At 30.4% G+C, this 23,192-nt stretch overlaps 1 protein-coding gene across 3 annotated transcripts; it reads right to left on the reverse strand.

Moving 5' to 3' along the window:
* Positions 1–176: 176 nt before the first annotated feature.
* Positions 177–22,016, reverse strand: LOC135959147 (uncharacterized). 3 transcript variants are annotated; one of them, XM_065510197.1, is made up of 4 exons: positions 21,910–22,016; positions 21,695–21,838; positions 21,393–21,630; positions 177–1,900 (listed from the first exon to the last, which is right to left on the reverse strand). In XM_065510197.1, exon 4 carries the CDS (start codon positions 1,816–1,818, stop codon positions 433–435), a length of 1,386 nt encoding a protein of 461 aa, XP_065366269.1. In that variant the 5' UTR covers positions 1,819–1,900; positions 21,393–21,630; positions 21,695–21,838; positions 21,910–22,016; the 3' UTR covers positions 177–432. The 3 variants fall into 3 exon arrangements, with proteins under 3 accessions (XP_065366269.1, XP_065366276.1, XP_065366285.1); XM_065510204.1 differs by having other exon boundaries at positions 21,302–21,630; XM_065510213.1 differs by lacking the exon at positions 21,393–21,630.
* Between the last annotated feature and the right edge of the window lie 1,176 nt (positions 22,017–23,192).

Consider the following 23,192-nt stretch of genomic DNA (forward strand, 5'->3'; position numbering starts at 1 on the left):
TTCTTATAATTTTCGGGATTTTAGATTTCCCTTTACCAAATCCCGATCCCCGGGATTTTCAAAAATCAGTACCGATTAGCATCTCTACTGGTGACAAACCAGCATTACTCACATGCATTGGAATCTGACAATTTTATTATAATTTCCAGAGAAAATAAATAAAAATCACGCAAAAACATAATTTAAATATTTATTTTAGTTAATTCGACAATTTTTAATTACAAACTAAATTACATAGTAACTTTTTATTTGAATATGATTAATAAATAACAATTGCTAATTAATTAAAAACACACACACATACACAGACTTCTACAACAACTAGCTCTACTAAATGTTAGTGACAATAATGTTAGTGAAGTTTATCGACAAGATATAAGCGAATATAACAGGAAATGGAAATTCCTAGGGTCCCATTATTCAGTTATCTCTCTATCTGTCAAATGTTTGTATTTGCACCTTTGGCGGTATATAACCGTCGGGATATGGCACCAATTCGTTATTTAAAACTCGTGCATTACGCCAGGTTTTCACTTTGTCCTCGGGTGCATCGGGCACACGTATGCCTTCGATAACGGTAACAGCGGGGCCATCTACAACAGTGGTTTGTGGCGATGAAGCCTGAGGTTGAACATAAGTGGTTGGGTCCGACTGCGCGTAGTAGGGTTTGGTAGTGGGCTGAAATTGCATTTGCTGTTGGTATCTTTCTGTGTGATGTTGTGGTGCTGCTGTCTCTTGGACCACAGCCGCGGAGGTAATCATAACTGGTTTGGGTACATATATGGTATGTTTTCGGGCTGGTGTGTAGTTATTTTTGGTGATTATGTTGGCAGGATGTTTGTTGTGCTTGTATTCATCATAAGCATTGTTTAGTGGAGGTGAAGTTTGCACATATTTGGAGCTACGATAGAGATTATCTAAGTTTTCACTGGGGAACGATTGGGTGTAGCCAAATTCTGCTGGATACGAAACAGGCACCATTTGTTGTTGCAATTGTTTTAGATTGCGATTACGGAGTTCATAAACTTCCATTGGCTGCCATTGTCTTTCTGGCGCATAGGAAGGAGCATCTTGCCTTTCAGAGGGAAAGGAAAATTGATTTGATCTACCCACTGGTATATAAGAAGGTTGTCTATTGCTTGCTCTGGCTTGTTGAGGCATGAAGTACATGTCTTCTGTATATTGTTGGGGATAATAGGATTGTGGTTCTTCTGATTCAAATCGTAAACGACGACCAGCTCTAGCCATTTTTGGTTGCCATACATTTTCTTCCTGCTCCCTAAAGTTTTGCGTTTTAATTAGCTTTAATTTCTCTAATTGTTCTTGTCTAGCCATAGCATCATCCATACGGTTTTTGTATTCCTTTGATTGTCTCGTTAATTCGGCTTGATGTAGTAAAGCTGGAGTGTGTTTAAGATCCAAATCTATGGGTCTTTGTGAATATTTTGGCTGTTCCGGCCTTGCAATGCCAGCTGATCGTACAAAGAAACTTTTTGATTCACCAGATTTAGCTTTTCGACTATTTTTGCCTACTACCAGTTCAACATCTTCTCCCTTATTTCCTCTTACAGTGACAACCGTTTCCTTCTCGGGATCCAAAACTCGACCAAATCTCAATTCAGTTGTTACATACGTGGGAGTATAAATCTTTTTCGGACTGTCCGCTGTAGCTGGCACGGTAGCTGTAGGATATGATGGATTTATAGAATCGTAGATTCTTTTATAGGAGCCTACTCCATCTTGGGCATAGGTGAAATGACTAAGTGTAACACTTAGGAAGAATAATAAAAGTTGTATCTTAGCTCTCCTAGCTGACATTATAGATGGTGATGTTGAAATTTTGTTTTTTGGGTTGTTTGTTTAAATAGCAAAGAATGTAATTGAATTTTACACTTGTATTCTGAAAATGCAATAAATTTTTGTTATTAGTTTGAAATCTATTAAAGTTTTATAAGTGCTTGGAGTGAGATTTTTGTAATTAAAAAACATTTGTATGTTTGAGTTCTAGTTTATATATGTTAAAGATTTAGGCATTAGTTTGTTAACTTTGGTATATTTAGCAGTGCTCTATATGTAGTATTTACAAAAATTGGGTTAGTTGTGATAAATGTTTAATTAATTTAAATTTATTTCAAACATTTTTTTATAAAACGCTACTTGCTTTTGGATTTAACAGGCTTATCATTATTAGAGAATTTAACTTAAATTCAAATTTAAAGTAATTTGTAAATAGCTCTTCAGGGAACCAGACTATTCAAAGTCAGATAGTGTGAAAGTAATTAATATTGGACTTTTTTTAGTATTCTTATGGAATACACACTAAGTTGACCCATATTTTGCACTATTTTTGAAATTGTTGAAGATCCCAAGGTCTAATAATATTCATCCTGACATGGTTAACCCTTTCATATCTGGAGCCAGAAGAAGTTGTTAAGACAAAGATGGGGCATTACTCCATAAAGATTGTAGTAAAACTCAACAAGAGCTAATCAAGCAGCAATTTCAAAACGTTTTCAAGCAGCAGGATTCATCCAAAAGAATGGAAATTGGGTACTATTTCCCTGCAGAGAGATAGACCCGAAAGAAAATTTTACATGTCCGAAATGATGCTTGAATGCTATAAAAGAAAATCATTTTTGCACCGAATCATTACTTGCGATGAAAAATGGATCCATTACTATAACCCGAAGCATAAGATATCGTAGCAATGTCTGAACAGATCATCACATTAAACCTGTACTGAACGCAACTGATTCGTTTGAAGCGAGCATTGGCCGAATAATGTGCCGTGCCTCGTCCGACTGCTATGTGTTTCGATCGATTCAAAACGCTATATCTGGGAAAGGCTTCACTTCAGAACAGAGTATCCAGATTGCCAGACAGAAAGGAAAAGGATATAGCTAACAATGGCCAATACTTTGAATCAATTTATATTGTACAAAAGTTTCAAGATAAAAGCTAAAAATTTTACAAAATCCCGCATTATTATGCGCTAGCGCGCACATGGAGTAACCTGAAGGTTCAATTTATTTCTATAGCGCAATGTGTGACATGTGGAACCATCCTACTGAAGTCACATGTCTGCAATACTAAAGACTTCCATTTGAGGCACGAAAAAGTTTGTAAGCATATCTGTATACCGCTAACCATTGTATGTAATGTTCTAACCATCGTTATTTATGAAGACATATGGACTAATGATTTCACCGGTCCATAAAGCGCACCAACCGGTCCATAAAGCGCACCGGAAAAACTTCGTTTTTCCAAATTCTGAAGATACCGATTTTAATAATTTTGTCCACCTAGATTTTGATTGTTGAAGAAGTCCTATTCGGGGTGGCCACATGCCCGATATCATATTTAAACATTAATGCCATCAAGTTATCTAATTAATAAAGCCAATTGGATGGATATTAAAAAAATGCTTTTTTCAATTTAAAGTTCTGCGCCTCTATAAAAAACGCTCTTTATATAGTCTAATTTACATTTATTCGAAATTGCTTTCAACAGTTTTTTTTTGAAGAAGTACAAGTAAAAAAGCAAGACCCCTTTCACACTAGGCAGTTTAGTTGCGCAAGTCTCATGTGTTTGTAGATGCCAGAGGTAATGTCGGGTTAAGGAGAAGAAAATTGTACGTGCTGTTTTGTTGTTGGGCAAGAGACTTGCGCAACTAAATTGTCTAGTGTGAAAGGGGTCTAATAGTCATGTTTGAATATAGTACAAACATTTATATTAACAAACAAACATATTTTATATTTTTATACCCTACACCACCATAGTGGGGAGGGTATAATGCGTTTGTGCTGATGTGTGTAACGCCCAAATATATTTGTCTAACTCCCACCTTAAAGTATACCGATCGACTTAGACTCACTTTTTGAGTCGATTAAACGATGTCCGTCCATCCGTCCGTCTGGCTGGTTGGTTGGCTGTCCATGTAAACCTTGTGCGCAGAGTACAGGTCGCAATTTTGAAGATATTTCGATAAAATTTGGAACATATAATTTTTTTGGCCCATGGACTAAGCCTACTGAAACTGGCTGAAATCGGTCCATTATTTCACCTAGCCCCCATACAAATGTCCTCTCGAAATTGGACTTTATCGGTCATAAATGTTTAATTTATATATGTATCTACACAGATTTCGCTCCAAATAAGTTTTATATATACAAAATTCATGTCACCAAATTTTGTTACGATCGGTCCATAATTAGTCACAGCTCCCATATAGACCCGCTTCCGAAAATCACTTTAACGTGCTTAAATCAATTAAAAATGTTGGTATATACACAAAATTCAACATAAATAACTTTCATATAGACATAAATCACACGACCTAATTTTATGGTGATCGGTCCATAATTGGTCATAGCTCCCATATAAAGCCCACTTCCGAAAATCACTCACGAATATAAATTATTGATATTTTAAAAGAAAAATATTTTTACTCATTTACTTGGTGTAGGGTATTATATGGTCGGGCTTGACCGACCATACTTTCTTACTTGTTTTTTAATAATATTTAGTGTTTTGACCCCAGATATAAAAGGGTTAACAATGTCCTAGAAATATAAAATTACGAATTGTATTTTTAAGTAATAATTTTAAGAAATTTGAGACCAAAAACGAAATTTCATATCGGTTCCAATAATAGGTACAACGGTTAAATTGTGGAAATTTTTGTTCAGTGTAAAAAAATTCCAGTTTTGTTTAAAGTTAAACAACATCCACACTGTTTTTGCAATTAGGTATGATGTAATATTTAAGTCACTTAAAAAACCAGAGAATGAGTTTAAAAAAATAAAAAAGTGTGAGAAAAATAAATTACCGGTAAAACAAACAAAACAAAGCCTCAAACTACATATACAAAAAAAAAAAAACAAACCGTGACATTGAAGCCCATTGATAATAATAAAAAAAGACCATAACAAAAACAGCAACAGCAAAACAAGCGGCAACAACGATTTACTTGTAGAAACGCGCCGATTACAAACTATTCAGTTGAAACAACAATGACTTTTAATAGTTTAAAAGAAAACTAAAAAAGTAACAGCCAAACAATTGAAAAATCATACAACGAACATGAACTAGTTTTTTTGCCTAAGTCTTTTGTATGTATCAACCAGGGATGCCAAATATGACTGGGTTGTACAAATCCCGGGATTCGGGATTTTATAAATGTAAATAGCGGAATTTTGGGGATTTGGGATGTTTGATTTCATAAATAAATTTAATTAAAAATATAACAAAACAAAAACTAATTCATTGAAAAAATATATTTTATATTTATCCCCATATTCTGAACTTGTCATACAGAAATCTATAACAAAACTGATAATTTTATAAATTTTGTATGGGAATTGATATTAAAAATATATTTGTTATAATTTTGTTATTGTCATAAAGTTCAGACATAAACTAATATTTCAATCCATATAAATATACATATGGCTTTTTGGAACTATGTATATCTTTTTTATAACATAGACCGTAAAGGGATAAAATGGGAAAAATTGGTTGAATATTTGTTTTAAAAGACAATATTTTTAATTCAGCTAACTATAATCACAAAAATAACTTTTCAAAAGTTTCAAGGAGGTTAAAAAACTGCTAAAATTAGGAATTTTGTGTTTATCCATATTCATGACTGTTTATTTGTTTGTTTGTACATTATAGGAGGACTATCGATCCTCTTGAAATGTTTACTGTTTATTCCTTTGTATTTTTTTAATCTGCGCAGTCGTTTTAGAAATATTTCCAATTTCTATCGCATTTTCCAAAATTTAACTAAAAAATTATTTTTATGTTGCCAAAAAAAATCTGTATTTCTAAATCGACTGCGCAGATTAAAAAAATTTTAAGCCTTACTTAAAGCTAATTTTATTGCGGAATTTTTCAGTATATTCAATAAACTAAACCGTTTTTGAGTTAAGCGAATATGTATACGTTGTGCAACCTCCTCCATTTTCGAAATAACGGTATGTCTCGAAAACAATAGCTAACCTAAAAAACGGTTAGAACCACTGGATTAAGCGTAATCGAATTAGTTTAACCCGCCGGTTGCCCCGCTTGACAGTTTTTTCAACTAGCACAGAGTTCTTATTGAATATTATTATATACTTATTTTCGAATATCAAGTGAACTGTAATTGTGAGAGTCTTTAAACTTTGTGTAAATTACGTTGATGCCAGTGTCCTGTTATGATAAAAATTAAGGGGGTCGGACTTTGCACGTGTTACTTTGGTAGATACCATTGATATATGAGGAGCCGCAGTACAAAAGGTACTTTTTCGAATTTTTTACAAATTGATTTTTTGGTATTTTTTTAAATTTTTGAAAAAGTACCTTTTGTTCTGCGGCTCCTCATATGGAAAATGGTTGTAATTAGATCATATAAAGTAAATAGTTATTTTCGAATATCTGAAGATTGTTATATCTAGTCTTTTGACTTTTTATAAATTGCTTTCCCATTATTGTAAGTAGTTTCACTAAAAATAGGCTGGATCTAAACTTGCAAGATCAACATTTTTTAAAATCGCAATTAAGCACAATATGGGTATACAAGATACTGCATTTTTTTCCACTAAGAGGAAAGGTATATATATTAAATGATTTGGCCAACCTTTGGCTACAATTAAAGACAGCTGGAAATCGATTATTTTAAATACAAAGTTTTTGCAAATCAGTAGAAGTCGAACGCAACAAAAATGTTTTGATATAATTATGCATTTAACGGTATTGATAGTATACATTTTATGGCAACCCTTTTGTATGTTCGCTGAGATCTTTGGATAAGCAATTTTTTTCCACAATTTCATAATATGCAATTGTAAGAAGAAAAAAAAAACAGAGAATGATGACTCTTCCCTCCATATACAATAATTGTAACGAGTATATGTCGATGTGTGTCTGTATCAGTGTTGCCATATATTTTTTGAAGAACATTTTTATTTCTAAAAAAGCTCCTAAGTACATGTTTTTGGGTTCTTAATCATTATTTTCAATCCCTATTTAATAAATTAATTTGGAGACTATCATTCAACAGCAACTTATTGATATCATAAATTTACAAAACTTTTTTTTTTAACAAAACTTTTTACATCTCAAAAAACTTGCAAAAAAAGGGAAAAACTTAACATATGGTAACACTAGTCTGTATATAAGTTTGGTATTGTACTCGCATTAAAAGATCAACAACATTTTCCGTTTTTTTTACTCTATAACAACAAGAGATAAGACTCTTCTTTATCACCACCTCTTCAGAGTTGGACTCTCTCGAGAGGTAATGAAAAGTGTTGAAAGTGAAAGTATCAATCAGCTGTTGCTGTCTTACGAACGAGTGGAGTCCCCAAGGTCTGCTGTGTTTTTTTTTTTATTTTTGTCTTCGCAATATTCATATTTGTGGAAATTTAATATGTGGGTTTGTGAGGTTTCTGAATTTTTTTCTACTGCATGCTTAAGATACGCTTGACAATCTTTCTAAAATTTCTTTGAAATTTACACGCCTACTTTTGCTTAAAGATTTCTTTTGTTCATTATTATTTTTATTATTTTTTTTTAAATAATTATTTATGGAAAAGAAACATGATAAGAGGCTTTGAAAGCAACTAAACTAATTGTGTTGCATGCTGTTAAGTTCGCATGTGTGTGTTGTATGTTGCAACATTTATATAAATATTTTTTTTCCTACAAAATTGGTTAATTAGTAAAAAGTTTGTTATTCTTTCATGACGTTCAAAACATATCATCACCTGGTCTTATGAGGCTTGATAATAGCGCCAAGACTGGATAAAATTCAACACGAATCTGTTTTGTATATAGAAAAATAACAACAACAGATGCTCATGCATAAAGTGTTACAAATGCTTGAGCAAATTTTTCCATTTTTTAATGGCAGTATAGTACGTACGAATGAGTTAAATGAGGTTTATTTTTGTTAAGAAAACGGAAAGTGTTTTGGGGTTGATATTGACAGAATAAACTCATATTCATAATTAATGTTTAATTAATAGTGTTGTTGCTGTTTTTGTTAGATTTACACTTTAAGAAAAACTAGTGTGGAAAAAGCGTAACAAATTATAATGGGAAGTGGAAATGAAAATAAAAATCTAAAACGCACTATACAAGGTCTATTAATAAGGTCTGTGCAACTAATCCGATGCTTTTCAAAATGCTTGTTTATGTTTTCATTGCTTTTGCGTTTGTTGTGGTATTCGACACCACCGTATATTGAATACGCCTTGATATGATTGTTTGACTTGGTATAGTAGCCAGCTATTTTTGACAAGCTCAGTATAATTTTATCCAAATAAAACGCCTGGTTTTCCTTTGAGGTCTTCACTCGTGGATTAATGTCGAAGGAGGAAGTGGGAGAGAGCATTTGAATTGTATGTGTGTCTGTCAGATTACCGTACCAGAGCAAGACTATGATTATGCATAGACAAAAGACTGTCTACGAAATTTCAAAAGCAATATTTACTGTATATGACTGACTGTATATGTATCTTCTGTATCCCTTCTGACTTCTGTAGAAGTTGTCTTCAAAATGGACGTCAAAAGTTAAATGCCTCCATCTAAATGGTTTAATTATGAACTCGAGCATGCTCGAATAAAATGATTTCTTCAAGCTCTCTAATTCGGGTATCACAAAGAGACCGATGGTGAACAACCCAACAGTCTAATTCCACGAAGAGCTATTTAATGCAATATAACTCATGCAATATAACTTGTAATTTACAATCTAAAGCAGTGCTCGGTACTCATAGCCACCAGAGGCAATAATGATCGGTTATTTACCTGTGAGAACTGCTCACCTTTTGAGGCCAAGAACGAATCAAGCCAATAGAGAGTGTTCCGCATCGATCGAAACAAATAGTATTCGGGCGGGGCAAGGTCTATACTATAAAGCGGGTGAAGCAAGACTTCCCAAAAATTTCATTCTAAATAGTTGTTAACAGGTATTGAATTGGTGCTTCAGTAACTCCCAATGATTTTGAAAGCTCTTGTTGAGTTTGACAACAATCTTCAATTCTTGGTCTTCAAACTTTTTTGGCTGTCCCGGGCGATCTTTGTCTTCCGTGTCGAAATCATTTTTAACCGAACAATACATCTCTCGCATGGAATACACTCACCATAACCTTTGGCGAGCAATCGATGTGCTTCAGTTGCAATTTTTTTTAAATTAAAGAAGTAAAGTAAAGCTAAACTTCCCGCATATGACGCTTTGTTGATACAAAATTCGAAATTTTCAAAGAAAAATAAAACTTTGTTGTTTACACTATAATGTTCAATAACTAAGTGAGAAAAATAAGAGATATGTACCCTTCAGAAAATTTAAACTCAAAAAATCTCCATGTTAGAGTCAAAGGAGTTATATACTGTTATATACCAATAGATTCGTATGGACGTGCTCTTTCAGAAATGATCTCAACTCCACACTTAACATTTATTTTTCAACGTAAAAATAAAAGTTGGCAAAAAAACTCATTTGAGGAGTTTTATTTTTCCCGTCAAAAAATAAAACTATTTTCGTTTATTTTCTAATTTTTCTAAGTATCTTTCTTTATTGAGTCTATCTGATATAATGTTTGTAGTAATTTATTTGTTTAAGAAAAAAAAATAACAAAAATTTAATAGGAATCAAACAATAACAAATTAAAATCCCATTTGATTTTATAAATTGTTATGATCAGAGCAGCGGCAAAGTTTAGGTGTCAATTTACATAAAATGAGTTTTATTTTCTGACGGGAAAAATAAAACTCCTCGAGTGACTTTTATTTTATGAAGGAAAAAATAAAATTGCTCAAGATTTTTTTTACGGGAAAAATCCTCAAATATGTTTTTTATGACGGCTATTTAAAACTCTTTTTTTTTAAGAGTTTCATGGGAACTTTTATTGTTACGTCGAATAATAACTGTTTTGGATGGATTTTTATTTTGAAAGTCACAAAATAACTATTATAAAATAACTTTTTTGATATCCCTTATAACTGTATGTTATTAAAAACATATCAAGTTCAAGTAGTTCCTAGGAATGAAAAAAGTCTGGGAAATTTAAAACAACATTTTTTTAACAGCAATACACTAATGATTATCACTTAAATGAACATGCTAACTCATAGTCAATATTTTATTTAGCTAAAGAAATACTAATTAAATTTTGATCTTTTCAAGCAACTGCATTTCACTACTTTTCACTTTTTTTTTCTTTAAGTGTACTTTACTCAAACACATTTATTTCGGTATGGGTATTTTTAATTTTTGGGCTATCTATAAAGTTACGTAGTATCGCATTAACTTAATCATTAACCGGTTTTCTACGTAGTTGTTGGCTGCATTCATTACAAATACATCAAACAAACATACTGCTACACTAGTTCATCTTTTTAATGTCTGTGGTCAGTATCAACAAATGAAAGAAACAGGTCAACCAGCATGACTATGAAGACGATTATGACGACCATAACCTATGTTAATGTTAATAATTATAATTTGTTATTTTAACCTCTGGTTTTGAGTAGTTTTTTTATAAATTTTGTTTCTATTTATGATTAAATCATTTAATATAAGCAAGATTTATTTATTTCTTCTTTCTATCTTTCATTTTCAATCAACACGTGAGTTTGCTTGTGAAATATGTATAAGTGTTTTTTGTACATAATTTAAATTGTTTATTACTTGGTAACTTATTATTAAATGTAATTATGAAGTTTATTAAACCTAATTATGGTTATTTGTTTTTGGCTATAACAAATATTTTTGCATTTCTTCTTTAAAAAAACTATTAATTTTTTCGTGATAGTAAAGTGTTTTTTTCTTGTTATTAATTAGTGTGAATGGTAACAATAGATCAACGTCGTAGTGGTAAAATGTGAAAGAAATTAAATAATTAATTGAACAAATTAATGTTAAATACTAATACAAATATTTATATAGTAAAACTTATTGATTATAGAGTCATGGCCTCTTTGGAGTTGAAGATAAAGTTGAAAATAACATATTAATTATGACTGCATTATCATGTCATATTAAGTTAGAGTGCTTTTTTGAAATGAATATGATTTATCAATTATTCATACCTGGCCGTAAAAATCAATTATCAGTAAAATCTTCGACATTTCAAATACAAAAAAATCCATTCACTATGTAGAAAACTGAATGGTTTGGTACGTTAAGATTATCAAGTTCCGAAGGTAAAAAATACTTATGTAATTAAAACTTTGAATAACTTTTTAAACTTAATTTAATATGAATGCCTATATATTTAAGACATTTATAGGCGAAAAAACACTATTTCGGGAGGTAAAAAATAACAATAAATCGGGTATGCTTCAAACTTGATCGTTCTCTCCAACACAAATGTGAAGACATGGTGTCTTAAAATTACTTAGCTTTCACACTTCAAAATATGTAACTATAGAGAATTATACAGAGATCGTAAACTCTCCTATCAAATACCTAACTCAGTTGTTAACAAATAAGAGGATTAAATTAGTATGTACCGAATCATGTATTTTTTCTTTTGTAGAAAAAATTTTCTTGGGGACTATATAGAACTTTTATATGATCCGGAAATATAACTTAATGCAAAAGCGTGTAAAGAAAAATTTGACTCACTTAAGCGGACATATCACCTCCCAGAACTATCAAACTTGGCCAATTTAAAAAAAAAATTCGGTTTGAGTAAAAAGGCAAAGCACCAATCCAAAAAAAGCCTCCAAATTTGTATAACCCCATATGTTTCTTAAATACTTACTAAGAGTTTTTACTATCACACGGTAAATAACGTCACAGTAGGCACTTTTCTGAAAAAACTTAGTTTTTGGAACACATTTTCTCCGTTTTAGGAATTTCCGTATTTGAAAATAAAAAAATGTCAAAAAGTCTAATGCTATTGATTTAAGGACATTTGAGTCTAAAAAATACTAGTTGGTCTGATTGGTGTAAAGAAATGTTAATGAAATTAGAGTAATTGTTTGATCCAATAATAGTCAGTTTCTCAGTTACTGTTTCACTAGAACGGTGGCGTATCAAGCGACCTATGTTATTATGATACGTCGAAAATCTATAGTGTAACAAAGCATTAGTCATGATGTCCAAAATATCCGAACTCTACAAGGCCAGTATTCGACATACATAAAATCAAAATTTCTGCGTTTGGCTGGTGAAATATATTAAAATGATTCCATTAAAAAATAGAACTTTCTAATGGAACCTCATATACATATATTTCAAATGTACATATCAAACAATTTTAATAAAAATTATAAACATTTTTATTATGTTTAATTTAATTAAATGGACTAAAATTATTCTGTACTTCTCTATTTCGAATTGTACTGAAAAACAGTACAATTCTACACCATTTCCAATTGAATTTCAGAAATTTCCAATTATATTTCAGAATTTTCCATTTATATTTCAGAATTTTCCAATTATATTTCAGAAATTTCCATTTATATTTCAGAATTTTCCAATTATATTTCAGAATATTCCAATTATATTTCAGAATTTTCCAATTATATTTCAGAAATTTCCATTTATATTTCAGAAATTTCTAATTGTATTTCAGAAATTTCCAATTGTATTTCAGAATTTTCCAATTGTATTTCAGAAATTTCCATTTGTATTTCAGAATTTTTAATTTATACTTAAAAAGTTTCTAATTGTATTTCAGAATTTTCCAATTGTATTTCAGAAATTTCTATTTGTATTTCAGAAATTTTATTTTGTATTGCTATTAGAATTTTCTGAAATACAAATGGAAATTTCTGAAATACAATTGGAAAATTCTGAAATACAATTAGAAACTTTTTAAGTATAAATTAAAAATTCTGAAATACAAATGGAAATTTCTGAAATACAATTGGAAAATTCTGAAATACAATTGGAAATTTCTGAAATACAATTAGAAATTTCTGAAATATAAATGGAAATTTCTGAAATATAATTGGAAAATTCTGAAATATAAATGGAAAATTCTGAAATATAATTGGAAATTTCTGAAATACAATTGGAAAATTCTGAAATATAAATGGAAAATTCTGAAATATAATTGGAAATTTCTGAACTTCAATTGGAATTTTCTGAAATATAATTAGAAATTTCTGAAATACAATTAGAAATTTCTGAAATACAATTGGAAATGGTGTAGTAGTTACTCACTAAAATACATAATAAATTCCTTTTAAGTAGCATAAAAAATCTTAACAACAGACATTTCTTTAATAACTTAATTTAATTTTAATTTAACCTTTGCAAAAATAAATGTGCAACAGTAATGTAGCAAGAATAAAAATTTTCCCTTTCACACTTTCAACTATTCAAAATATATCTTGGAAAGTTAAAGGAATAACACAATCCCCTACTTTACATGTTTTACGATGTGACCCACAATGACTTTCACACCCTTTAATAAACCATAAATGGCAATTTTATTAATTTTGTAGCTCTGCATACCTAAAACAAATTTAATAAAATCCATCATTACTTTAATGACTTTGTGAAATTTTATAACAATTCGGTATCACTTTACAAAATGTGGAGAAAAAAGAGAAGGAGACAGATACAGACATTGTGTCTACTTTATAACAATTAAAAATTAAACATATTTTTCTAATTAAAATTTTTATTTAATAAAAAAATGTTAATTACAAACAAAACATTATTATGCTGACAACAATAGATGCATTAAGAAGAAATACTATTTAAATTGTGCCTTTTGCTTTACACTTTATATTAGTTGATGGTGTGAAAAATTTCTCAAAAGGTAAAATCAAGAAAAAAAAACTGTCTGTATATAAAATAGAAAAAGTCAACAAAACATAAAATTGAAAGTAAAAGTGACGATCATCCGCAAAAGATTGACAGACAGACGGACGGACGGACAGCATCTCACAAGATCTGTGTAAATGTGTATTTAGCATATGAGTACATAAACAACAATTCATATTTAAATATGTACGAGTAATAATAAGTACTTCACAAAATAATGAAAGAGGAGACAAACAAACAAAAGTTGTGACTTATAAAAAGTACTCGTACATACAGTCAAATACAATTAAGACCCACCACAATACAATAAGCTTAACAACAATACGCTGTATGTCAGACAGTCGGACGGACAAACTCTTACGGCTCAAATGACACTTTTTTGTTGTTAATAAACCCACTCCCAGTGTATTAAACTTGTGTAATACATCATCGCACTTCACAATCACTATTTTGATGTTATTACACCATTTCCAATTGAATTTTGAAACAGATCTAATAATAATTTTTAACATTTCTTTGCAGGTTCCCTATTTATATAGCTTTGTAATTATAAGCGGAATAATACACAAAGTGCAGACAATCGCAAAATCAGTTAAAAAAACTCTAATATACATGCATCTGTAAAATTTCATTAAAAAATATTCATAAATAAAAATATAATTTCAATTTGAAAAATTTAAAATAAAAAGCATTTTTTTCATATTTTTCAAAAAAAGTATTACATGAATTTTTTAATTGTCTAAAGTTATATACATTTTTGAAAAGTAGTCAAAATCTTCTATCCACTGATATATAACATGTCTGCCTTAAACTTTACAACTCGCAGAGAATTAATATGGAAAAAGAACGTCCATTAAAAACTGTTTGATCAAAAATTTGATCATAATTTTTCTGAAGTATTTTGCGTAAATAGAAATAATGGCGTTCTTTTTTTTGGAAAATTTTCACTCCTTGTGGTGATTCAACGCACCTAAAGACGCGGATTTTGAGCACCTTTTTCTGTAGAGCAAAAATGGTTGAATATATTGCAAATATGATTTCACTAGTCGATAGACATTTTTCTGTATTATGATACCCGAAAAACAAATGAAGTGACCTGGTCACAAACGAACTCTAATGTATATATATAGGTTTTTCTATTGAAAATGGAAGAATAAAAACAAGTTTTTAAATTTGTAATCAATAATCCCGCAATTCTCAAAAAAGTGTTGAAAAATCCCAAAAATGCGATATTTTAGTTTTTTGGCTATAATATCCATACCAGGGGCGGGGTTATCGGAACCCTTTACAAAATAATTAAGAACATATTGGGCCATGTAAAATAGGTTACTATATTCTGATATCAACTATGCGATTTGAGAATTTTTGCCCTAAAGTTGAATTTTACATAAAAAATAGGCGTTTTTTGGATGGACCTGGTCCCCTCGGTATCAAAAATTTTCAAAATTTTAAATGAGAACTAAACTGTGATGTCTCTTCTTATTAAAAATTACATTAAAATTTTTTTGTGTCTAATATTTTATGGATTTTATTAAGTTTTTTCCTTCTCCTGTAAAGTAAAAAAAAATCGAGTGACTCCTTTCTTATATTAAGCCAAAATACGAAAATAGATTCTTTTAAAAATTTAAAATACCCGAGGTGTCTTAATTTGGGGACCCCTGGACGCATACCTGGTAAGCTCATGAGGTCCAAAACCCAACAACACTTCCTCTTTGCGCATGTAAAATTTCATTGAAATTGGACTTAGCGTTTAGAAGTTAAAGACTTATTTCCCTCTATTTTTATACCCTTCACCTTCGTGAGAAGGGTATATATAAGTTTGTCATTCCGTTTGTAATTTCTACGGAGTCGATTAAGCCATGTCCGTCTGTCTGTCTGTTGAAATCAATTTTCTGAAGACCCCTGATATCTCCGGGATCCAAATCTTCAATAATTCTGTTAGACATGCTTTCGAGAAGTTTGCTATTTATAATCAGCAAAACCGATCCACAAATGGCTGAGATACCAGGACAACCTCGATTTTTGACCTATATCTGGATTACTAAGTCATTACTATAGACAATATAGATATCTAATGGTAGATATTTCAAAGACCTTTGCAACGACGTATATAAGACCATAGTAAGTTGGACCTACAATGGGTCAAAACCGGAAAAATATTTTTTAATCCGAATTTTTTTTCACCAAAAAAAAAAAAAAAAATTAAAAAAAAACAAACGTTTTTTTTTGTTAAATTTTAAAAAAACAATTCGAAAATTTTTTTTTCCAAAAAATTAAAAAACTCCAAAAATTAAAAATATTTAAAATTTTTATTTTCAAGTATAATTTGGTGAAGGGTATATAAGATTCGTCACAGCCGAATATTGCTCGCTTACTTGTTTTTTTTATATCGTTTGTTTTCGGCATTTTTAATAATGAGTTGATGAACCTCATTTTGAATTATTATAAAAATGCAGTCCGACATTGATTCCACTCATTTTTTCTTTTAAATAATGAGTCAGAGACAGTTTCAATTCTGTAACTATCTTTATCCTTTGAGTTTAGGCATTATATAGAAGAAAAGCTGAAAAAACTACTTTCCTCAGATAGAAAAATTTTATCGGCAAGACTTGAGGTCGAATAAGATTCGATTTTTCAAAAAAAAACAATTATTTAAACTAAAAAAAAATATTGAAATTAAAAAAAAAATGTTTTTGCTGATATACTCAGTGTAGGGTATTATATGGTCGGGTTTGGTCATTTGACACGTATATACTCTTTGTAGTGTAGAGAGAAGACAATTGGTTACTTTATACATCCCAGGTAATCTAGCGTGAAGACAATTGTCATTTAAGTGTCTCTAAGTAATCTAGTGCATAGTCACTTTAAGTGTTTTGTGAGTAATTCGTACAAACTCGTTTAAACTAATTGTGTTGATATTATTCTCATACAGTGTATTTTAATTTTTGCTTAAGTATATTGATATCCCATGTAATGTAACATGAAGTCAATAGTCATTTTAGTGTCTTTAAGTTTCCTATAATGAAGACACTTTAAAAGTATAGCTACTTTTATCCCACCTGAAGCAATCTATTGGAGAGTTGCCGAAGGAAGGTTTGTTTACATGTGTCTTTTTAGTTGACTATTTGAGGTTAATTAGCACCCGTACATGTTAAAATAACTAGTTATGTAGCTGATCAAGTTACCAGTCAGGTAGCTAGTAAGGTAATTGATGCTATTAAACCAGTATGTGAATCCAATGAATCATTGTAATCAAAAAGGGTCAATTGACCCTCCTGCTTAGGAAATGCACGTGTTAAAATAACTAGTCACGTAGCTATTGAAATAACTAGTACCCACCCGAAATGATGGGTAAATTCACTAGTTCGGAAGTGTATCCTAGAACTGCTTGGTACTGACATCCCATGATGGCACTCATTCATGTTTAAATAACTAGTAATATAGCTGATCAAGTATCCAGTTAGGTGCTAGTAAGGTAAATTAATTTATGTGAATCCAATGCGTTGACTACTTGCTTAGGATATGCACGTGTTAAAATAACTAGTTACGTAGCTAGTTGCCACCCTAAATGATGGGTAAAATCACTATTTCGGGACAGTCTCCTAGAACTGATGGGAAAATAGGAAAACACCGGGGTAAATTTTATAACTTAGAATCTCGTATAAATCCATTTAAGATTAATGAGCAATTTAAAAGCAAGGAAAAATACCTTAAATTAAAGAATTCCCTAGAAATGGTGTTGTACTTTCAGCTATTACTTTACCTACAACAATGAAAAAAGATCATGAAGCCATCATACAATTCAAATCAATCTCATTCAACCCTGATATAAAATGTCATATTAATGACTCTTGCAAGCATGTATGTATGTATATGGGAGTGTAAGTATGCATATAAAACTTTGTCATTATCAACATTATTTCTTTGAAATTTTGAATTTGATATTGCAGATTAAATGCACAGAGATACACAGACAATACACTCTTGCACTTACAACACACCGCCACCACCACCTCCGCTTACAATCATTCATTGTAATTCATTAATTTTTGGATACGAGAGTATTCGAGTGTAAGTAAGTAAGTAAGTAAGCATGCAAGTAACTACATAAGTAAGTAATCAAAGTGTTGCATTGAATTTCGATTACTTAATAAATAAATAAATCGTCTGTATGCAATCGTTCATTTGTTTTGTTTGTAAAGTATGCAATCGTATGTAAATTTCAAATGGATGTGAGTATGAAATGAAGTATCCATATTATGACCATTACCTTATGTATAACTAACTGTCTGTATTTTGTTAGTTGTTTTCCGTCTTTGGGTTTCATCATGGTGGTGTTGTGCAGTGTGGTCGGTCATATAGATATTGTCACTATTTTTTCATATTACTTACACATATTTTCCTTAACGACAAGAAAGATACAATACAAAAACAAAAAAAAAAACAATTGGAAAAAGAAAGTGTTATTAACCTTTATCAATAATAAATAAATGTTTTTGTTTCTATTTATTTATTTATTTATGGTTAAATTGTTTGTTGCCGTTTTCGGCTCTATCCATTAGACAGGGAGTAAGTAGTAGATTGTTTTTACTTATTTATCTGAGCACTTGGTGCCGCCCATCAATCTGTCTACTCACGTTGCCGTTATTTTAATAAAATAATTTCAAATTTTATTGTAATTTGAATGCATTAATGTCCATTTACAAACATATTTCTCTATTTATTTATTCATGTACGAATGTGACAATTACAAAATAAACGATTGTTGTTGGTTGGTTGGTTGGTTGGTTAGTTGTATTTGCATGAAGTTTTTCTTGACCATTTTATTAAGTTTTTTTTTCTTTTATCGTAAAACATTAAACAATATCGGCGACTTGAAGTGATTTGAATAAATCATTGCGGTGCTTAAAGTGAAATAAGACAATTATGTAATTTTCATATGCTTATCTTTAAACAGGTATTATTATTTGAAGTAAAATAAATGTCAAGATAAAATATTTATGAAATAACTTTAAGTTTAATAGAGCAGAGGTGGCAAAGAATTCAATGTTAAATGGAATTTTCAATATTGTTTTAAAATTATAAAAAAAACAATTTTATACATATATCAATCATTCGCTTTCAAGTGTTCTTGAAATTCACATTTGTCTCACTAATCATGCTTTTCGATCTGATGGTGACACAATCTTTATTTGAGGAGGTGCAGAACAAAAAGTACATTTTTGTTCTGCGAAGATTTTTGGACACCTAGAACCAAATGTTTGCAATTATAAAAACCTACAACATTTATCTAGTTTTCCAATATATGATTTATCGTTTGTTATTAATTATGGGACAAGAATTGGGCTTGTAACTATAAATATTATTAAAACTTACAATAAGAAGTTGTAATGCAACATTAAGTACAGCTTTTGTGAAAGCTCTTTAATTGATTTTCGACTGAATATTGAAAAAATGTTTAATATCAAAATGTAAATAATGAGTCTGAAAGTTGTGGTCGTACACGAACGAAAGGTCTCTACATCTAACCGCAAGATCGCTGTCGCGTTTGCTCTTAATCGGGTGCAGAAAGGGAAACTGCACACGTGTGTGCAGTTTTCATGGTAAAAATCCGTGAATTAGGCTACGAAGAAATCATCTCAAAAAATGCCTATTTTGATGAACTCGACAAATCTTATTTTTTTGAAGGGATAATTGGACATAAGTTGGACAAACTTGAGTTGAATTATCCCTTTTTCATATTTAACGTAGACCGTAACTGTAACTATTTAAAAATATAGGGTTCATTGATTTTGTCGTTCCGTTTGTAACATATCGCAGATGCACAAAAGTATATATATTCTGGGTCTTTATAACATTCTAACAAGAAATAGCTAAGTCCGTCCGTCTGTAGAAAAGACAAATTTTACCACAAATACTCATTGTTAAAAAAAGTCCCGCTGAAGCACACCGATTGCTCACCAAAGCTGATGATGAATGTGTTTTATCGGTGTGAACGTGCGAGAAACGGTTTGTGTGGTTCAGAAGTTTTGATTTTGGGAAGCATTACTCTATGAAGATTTTTGTCAAACTCAAAAAGAGCTTGCAAAATCATTGCGAGCTACTCTATCAGTAATTTCAAAATGTTTGCAAGCAGCAGTAACCATCCAAAGGCAGGGAAATTGGTTACCATACGAATTGAAGCTGAGGGTTTATAGCTGCTTTAACGCTATAAACGAAAATAATTTTTGCAATGAATCAACTTGCGATGAAAAGTGGGTCCATTACACGAAGCGAAAGAGATCTTAAGGGAAGATCGGCCAACCAGACGAATCGACACCAATGCCAAATATCCATGGCGCTAAGATTTGTAACATATCGCACCAAAATGGTTCTATTTATTATGAGCTTATGAAATCTGAACATCACAGCGAACCTGTACCAACTGATTTGTTTAAAACGAGCATTGGCCGAAAAACGTCCAGAATATGCGGCCAATACCTGTTAAAAACTATTTTGGGAAGTTTTGCATCATCCGCCTTAAAGTCCAGACCATGCCCCGTCCGAATAAGAATAGAGTATCTGAAATTGTTCTTGGCCTCAAAAGATGAGCATTTCTTTTGACTCGGAATCCTTGTGTTGCTCAAAAGACGAGAAAAAAAACATAGCTAACAATGGCCAATACTTTGAATAAATTTGAATTGTACAAATGTTTCAAAATAAAAACTAAAAAATGTCCAAATTTTTAAGTCATACACCCACAATTATTTCCCGAGAATCCAGAAAATTCTGGAAATTTTAATTATTTTTTTATAATATTCTACAATTAGCAATGAAACATAAAACTACAAAAAATTTATAGCAATAATTTAAAAAAAAAAAATACAAAAAGTAGTGCATCCTAACTTAAACTTCTTTATGATGCTTACATCATTACTTAAAATTTTTGATAGATATAATCAGGCCTATATCACTCACTATCTTGTTCATAAAATTCTAACATATTTCCATTATAAATGTTTGACTCAAACATGGCAAATATTTCCTCAAAAAAACGTAACCACTTTTTTTAGAACAAATTTGTTTGATGTGTTTACTCTTACAAGTGTTTTGTAAGATCAAACAGCATCAAATAAAATAAATTTAATTTTTTTCTTTTGAATCATCCTAAGTAAAATAAGTTTTTCAAATAAATAAAATAATTCAAATGTATTTAATTTAGTGGTCAAATATTTGTCATGTGTGACCCTACCTTTAGTTCCCCAATTAATAATATTAAGTCGTTTTAATGTAACAAAATAAACCAAAGTTTAAGTTAAACAAATAAAAAATAATTTTTACAATAGGGTTCATTTTAAAACCAGTTTGTATGTTTTTTAACTTGTCCAAAAAAAAAAATTTTTAATTACTTTTTAACAATCCAAGCACTTTTTTAAAATATTTTTATAGAACCAATTTAATAGTTAAAGCTTTTAAAAATATAAAAATATATTCTATTTTTTTAAATTCTTAGTACTAAGCTAATTACAGATTAGTAAGAATTGATACCTTTAAATTCTAATTTATAGTTATAAACAGAAAATGAAAGCTTTCTCTATTAGCAGTACATATTTTAAATAGAGTTTTCTTTTAAACTCACTTTATACACTTCAAAACCACTTGAATTTTCAATTTAATTTTTGTTTAAAACAGGATAAACACTCAAGCAAATACAATTTTTGTATTTTACTTAGTCGAAATTTAAATCGATAAATAAAAATTAAATTTTTCGTTCAATATTTTATTTATTTTTTTTATTGAATACGAATTAATACAACAGTTCAGTACCCGTACCGTAAGGTAACTGAATGAAATTGAAATTTGTTGGTGGCTTGTAACTAAAAAAAATACGAAAAAAAATAATAAATAAATGAAAAAAAAAACATAAAAACAAAAACATACTGCTGAAATTGAAAAGGCAGCAAACAGCAACAGTTAGATGAAATATGGTTGAGTAAACCAACAACGGATATAAACGTTAACAGCAGTACAACAACCACAACAACAGCAATAACTACAACATCGCCAATAACAATAATAAGAAAACTGCAAAAGTTTAGTGGAAAATAACAAAAATTACAACAACAATTTTAAATAAATAAAATCCACCAACTAACAATTGTATGAATGAATATTAAAAACTTGCAGATACTTTGTCGAAATGTCGAAAAAACAAACCCGAAGAGATTAACAGCCAGGAGAGGGCTCTGAGATACAATTTTACAACTACAAAAATATAGTAAATTCATTATAAAAAACATTTATTTACCAGCTCCCAACAATGTGCTCGATGTTAAACAAAACATAATAAAAAAAACAAAATTATTAAAAGCTGTAAATAAATAAACTTTGAATACAATAAGCAAGAGTATTATAGATAAGTATTAAACGAATTGTGTTGCACGCTACACAGTAGATGCGTAGAGCTTTAAAAGCTTTTCTTTATAAAATTAATAAACATTTTGAATTTGAAACAATTCGATCGCATGTAAATTTAAAATCTCTTCTTATAATCATATTGTAAAATTTACATGGACAGACAATAAATCTAGTAGGGTACAATTTAATTGAAGTGACTTTAAGTACCCTGTTTAAAAAATCAATTCGTCGGGCTACTATTTCTTATTTGACTAGACTACTTCTGACTACTCGACACTTTTAATTAGGGTATTCTATGACAACTTCAAAAGTATATTTGAAAATAACTGGAACTTTTTATTAAATCTGTGTTGTGTACTATAAAATCAAAGATCCAGAATTTTCAGCAATTAGCTTCAGTTACCTGTGTAAAGTCTACTCAGTTGTACGGAAGTAAAACCTGGTTAGTATCGAACACCATCAAACAAAAGCTACAGGTATTCATCAAGAAGTTCCTCAGAATCATATGCAGAATATTCAGAACTAACAACATCAGCAACGCGGATCTCTGCAACCTGACCAACGAGCAACTCATACTAACACAAATAAAACGTAGGAAATGGAGGTGGATCGATCATACTATCAGAAATAATCCTGACAGTATAACAAGAATGGATATAGAGTGTGATTCTCAAGGCACAAGAAGAATACAAGGAGTCGCACGACATGTCGCGACACTGCAAGAACAAGGGCAGTGTAAAATTACATTACTGCAACAAATCCTGTATGATGGAGAAGTTTTGTGGAAGATATATGTTTCCATGAGTGGTAATGGAGAAAAATAATATACATACATACATATATATAACCTTTTGGATATAATGTCCTACAAAACCAATTTAAATAAAAAGTATTTATTCTGATTAAGTATGGGTGGATAATATAAAAGATTTGGCTGAGATGAATAAAGCTTTCTAACTATTTCAGAATTAAGCTAAGGGTAAATTTTTCAACTGAAAGTTTTACGGTGATCCAATCACCT

The sequence above is a fragment of the Calliphora vicina genome, chromosome 1 (assembly GCF_958450345.1).
Source record: "Calliphora vicina chromosome 1, idCalVici1.1, whole genome shotgun sequence".
NCBI classification, from domain to species: Eukaryota; Metazoa; Arthropoda; class Insecta; order Diptera; family Calliphoridae; genus Calliphora; species Calliphora vicina.

Bases quoted from the DNA above. Each gene is read 5' to 3' on its own strand.
- LOC135959147 (XM_065510213.1), bottom strand. From the start codon at position 1,818: ATGTCAGCTAGGAGAGCTAAGATACAACTTTTATTATTCTTCCTAAGT.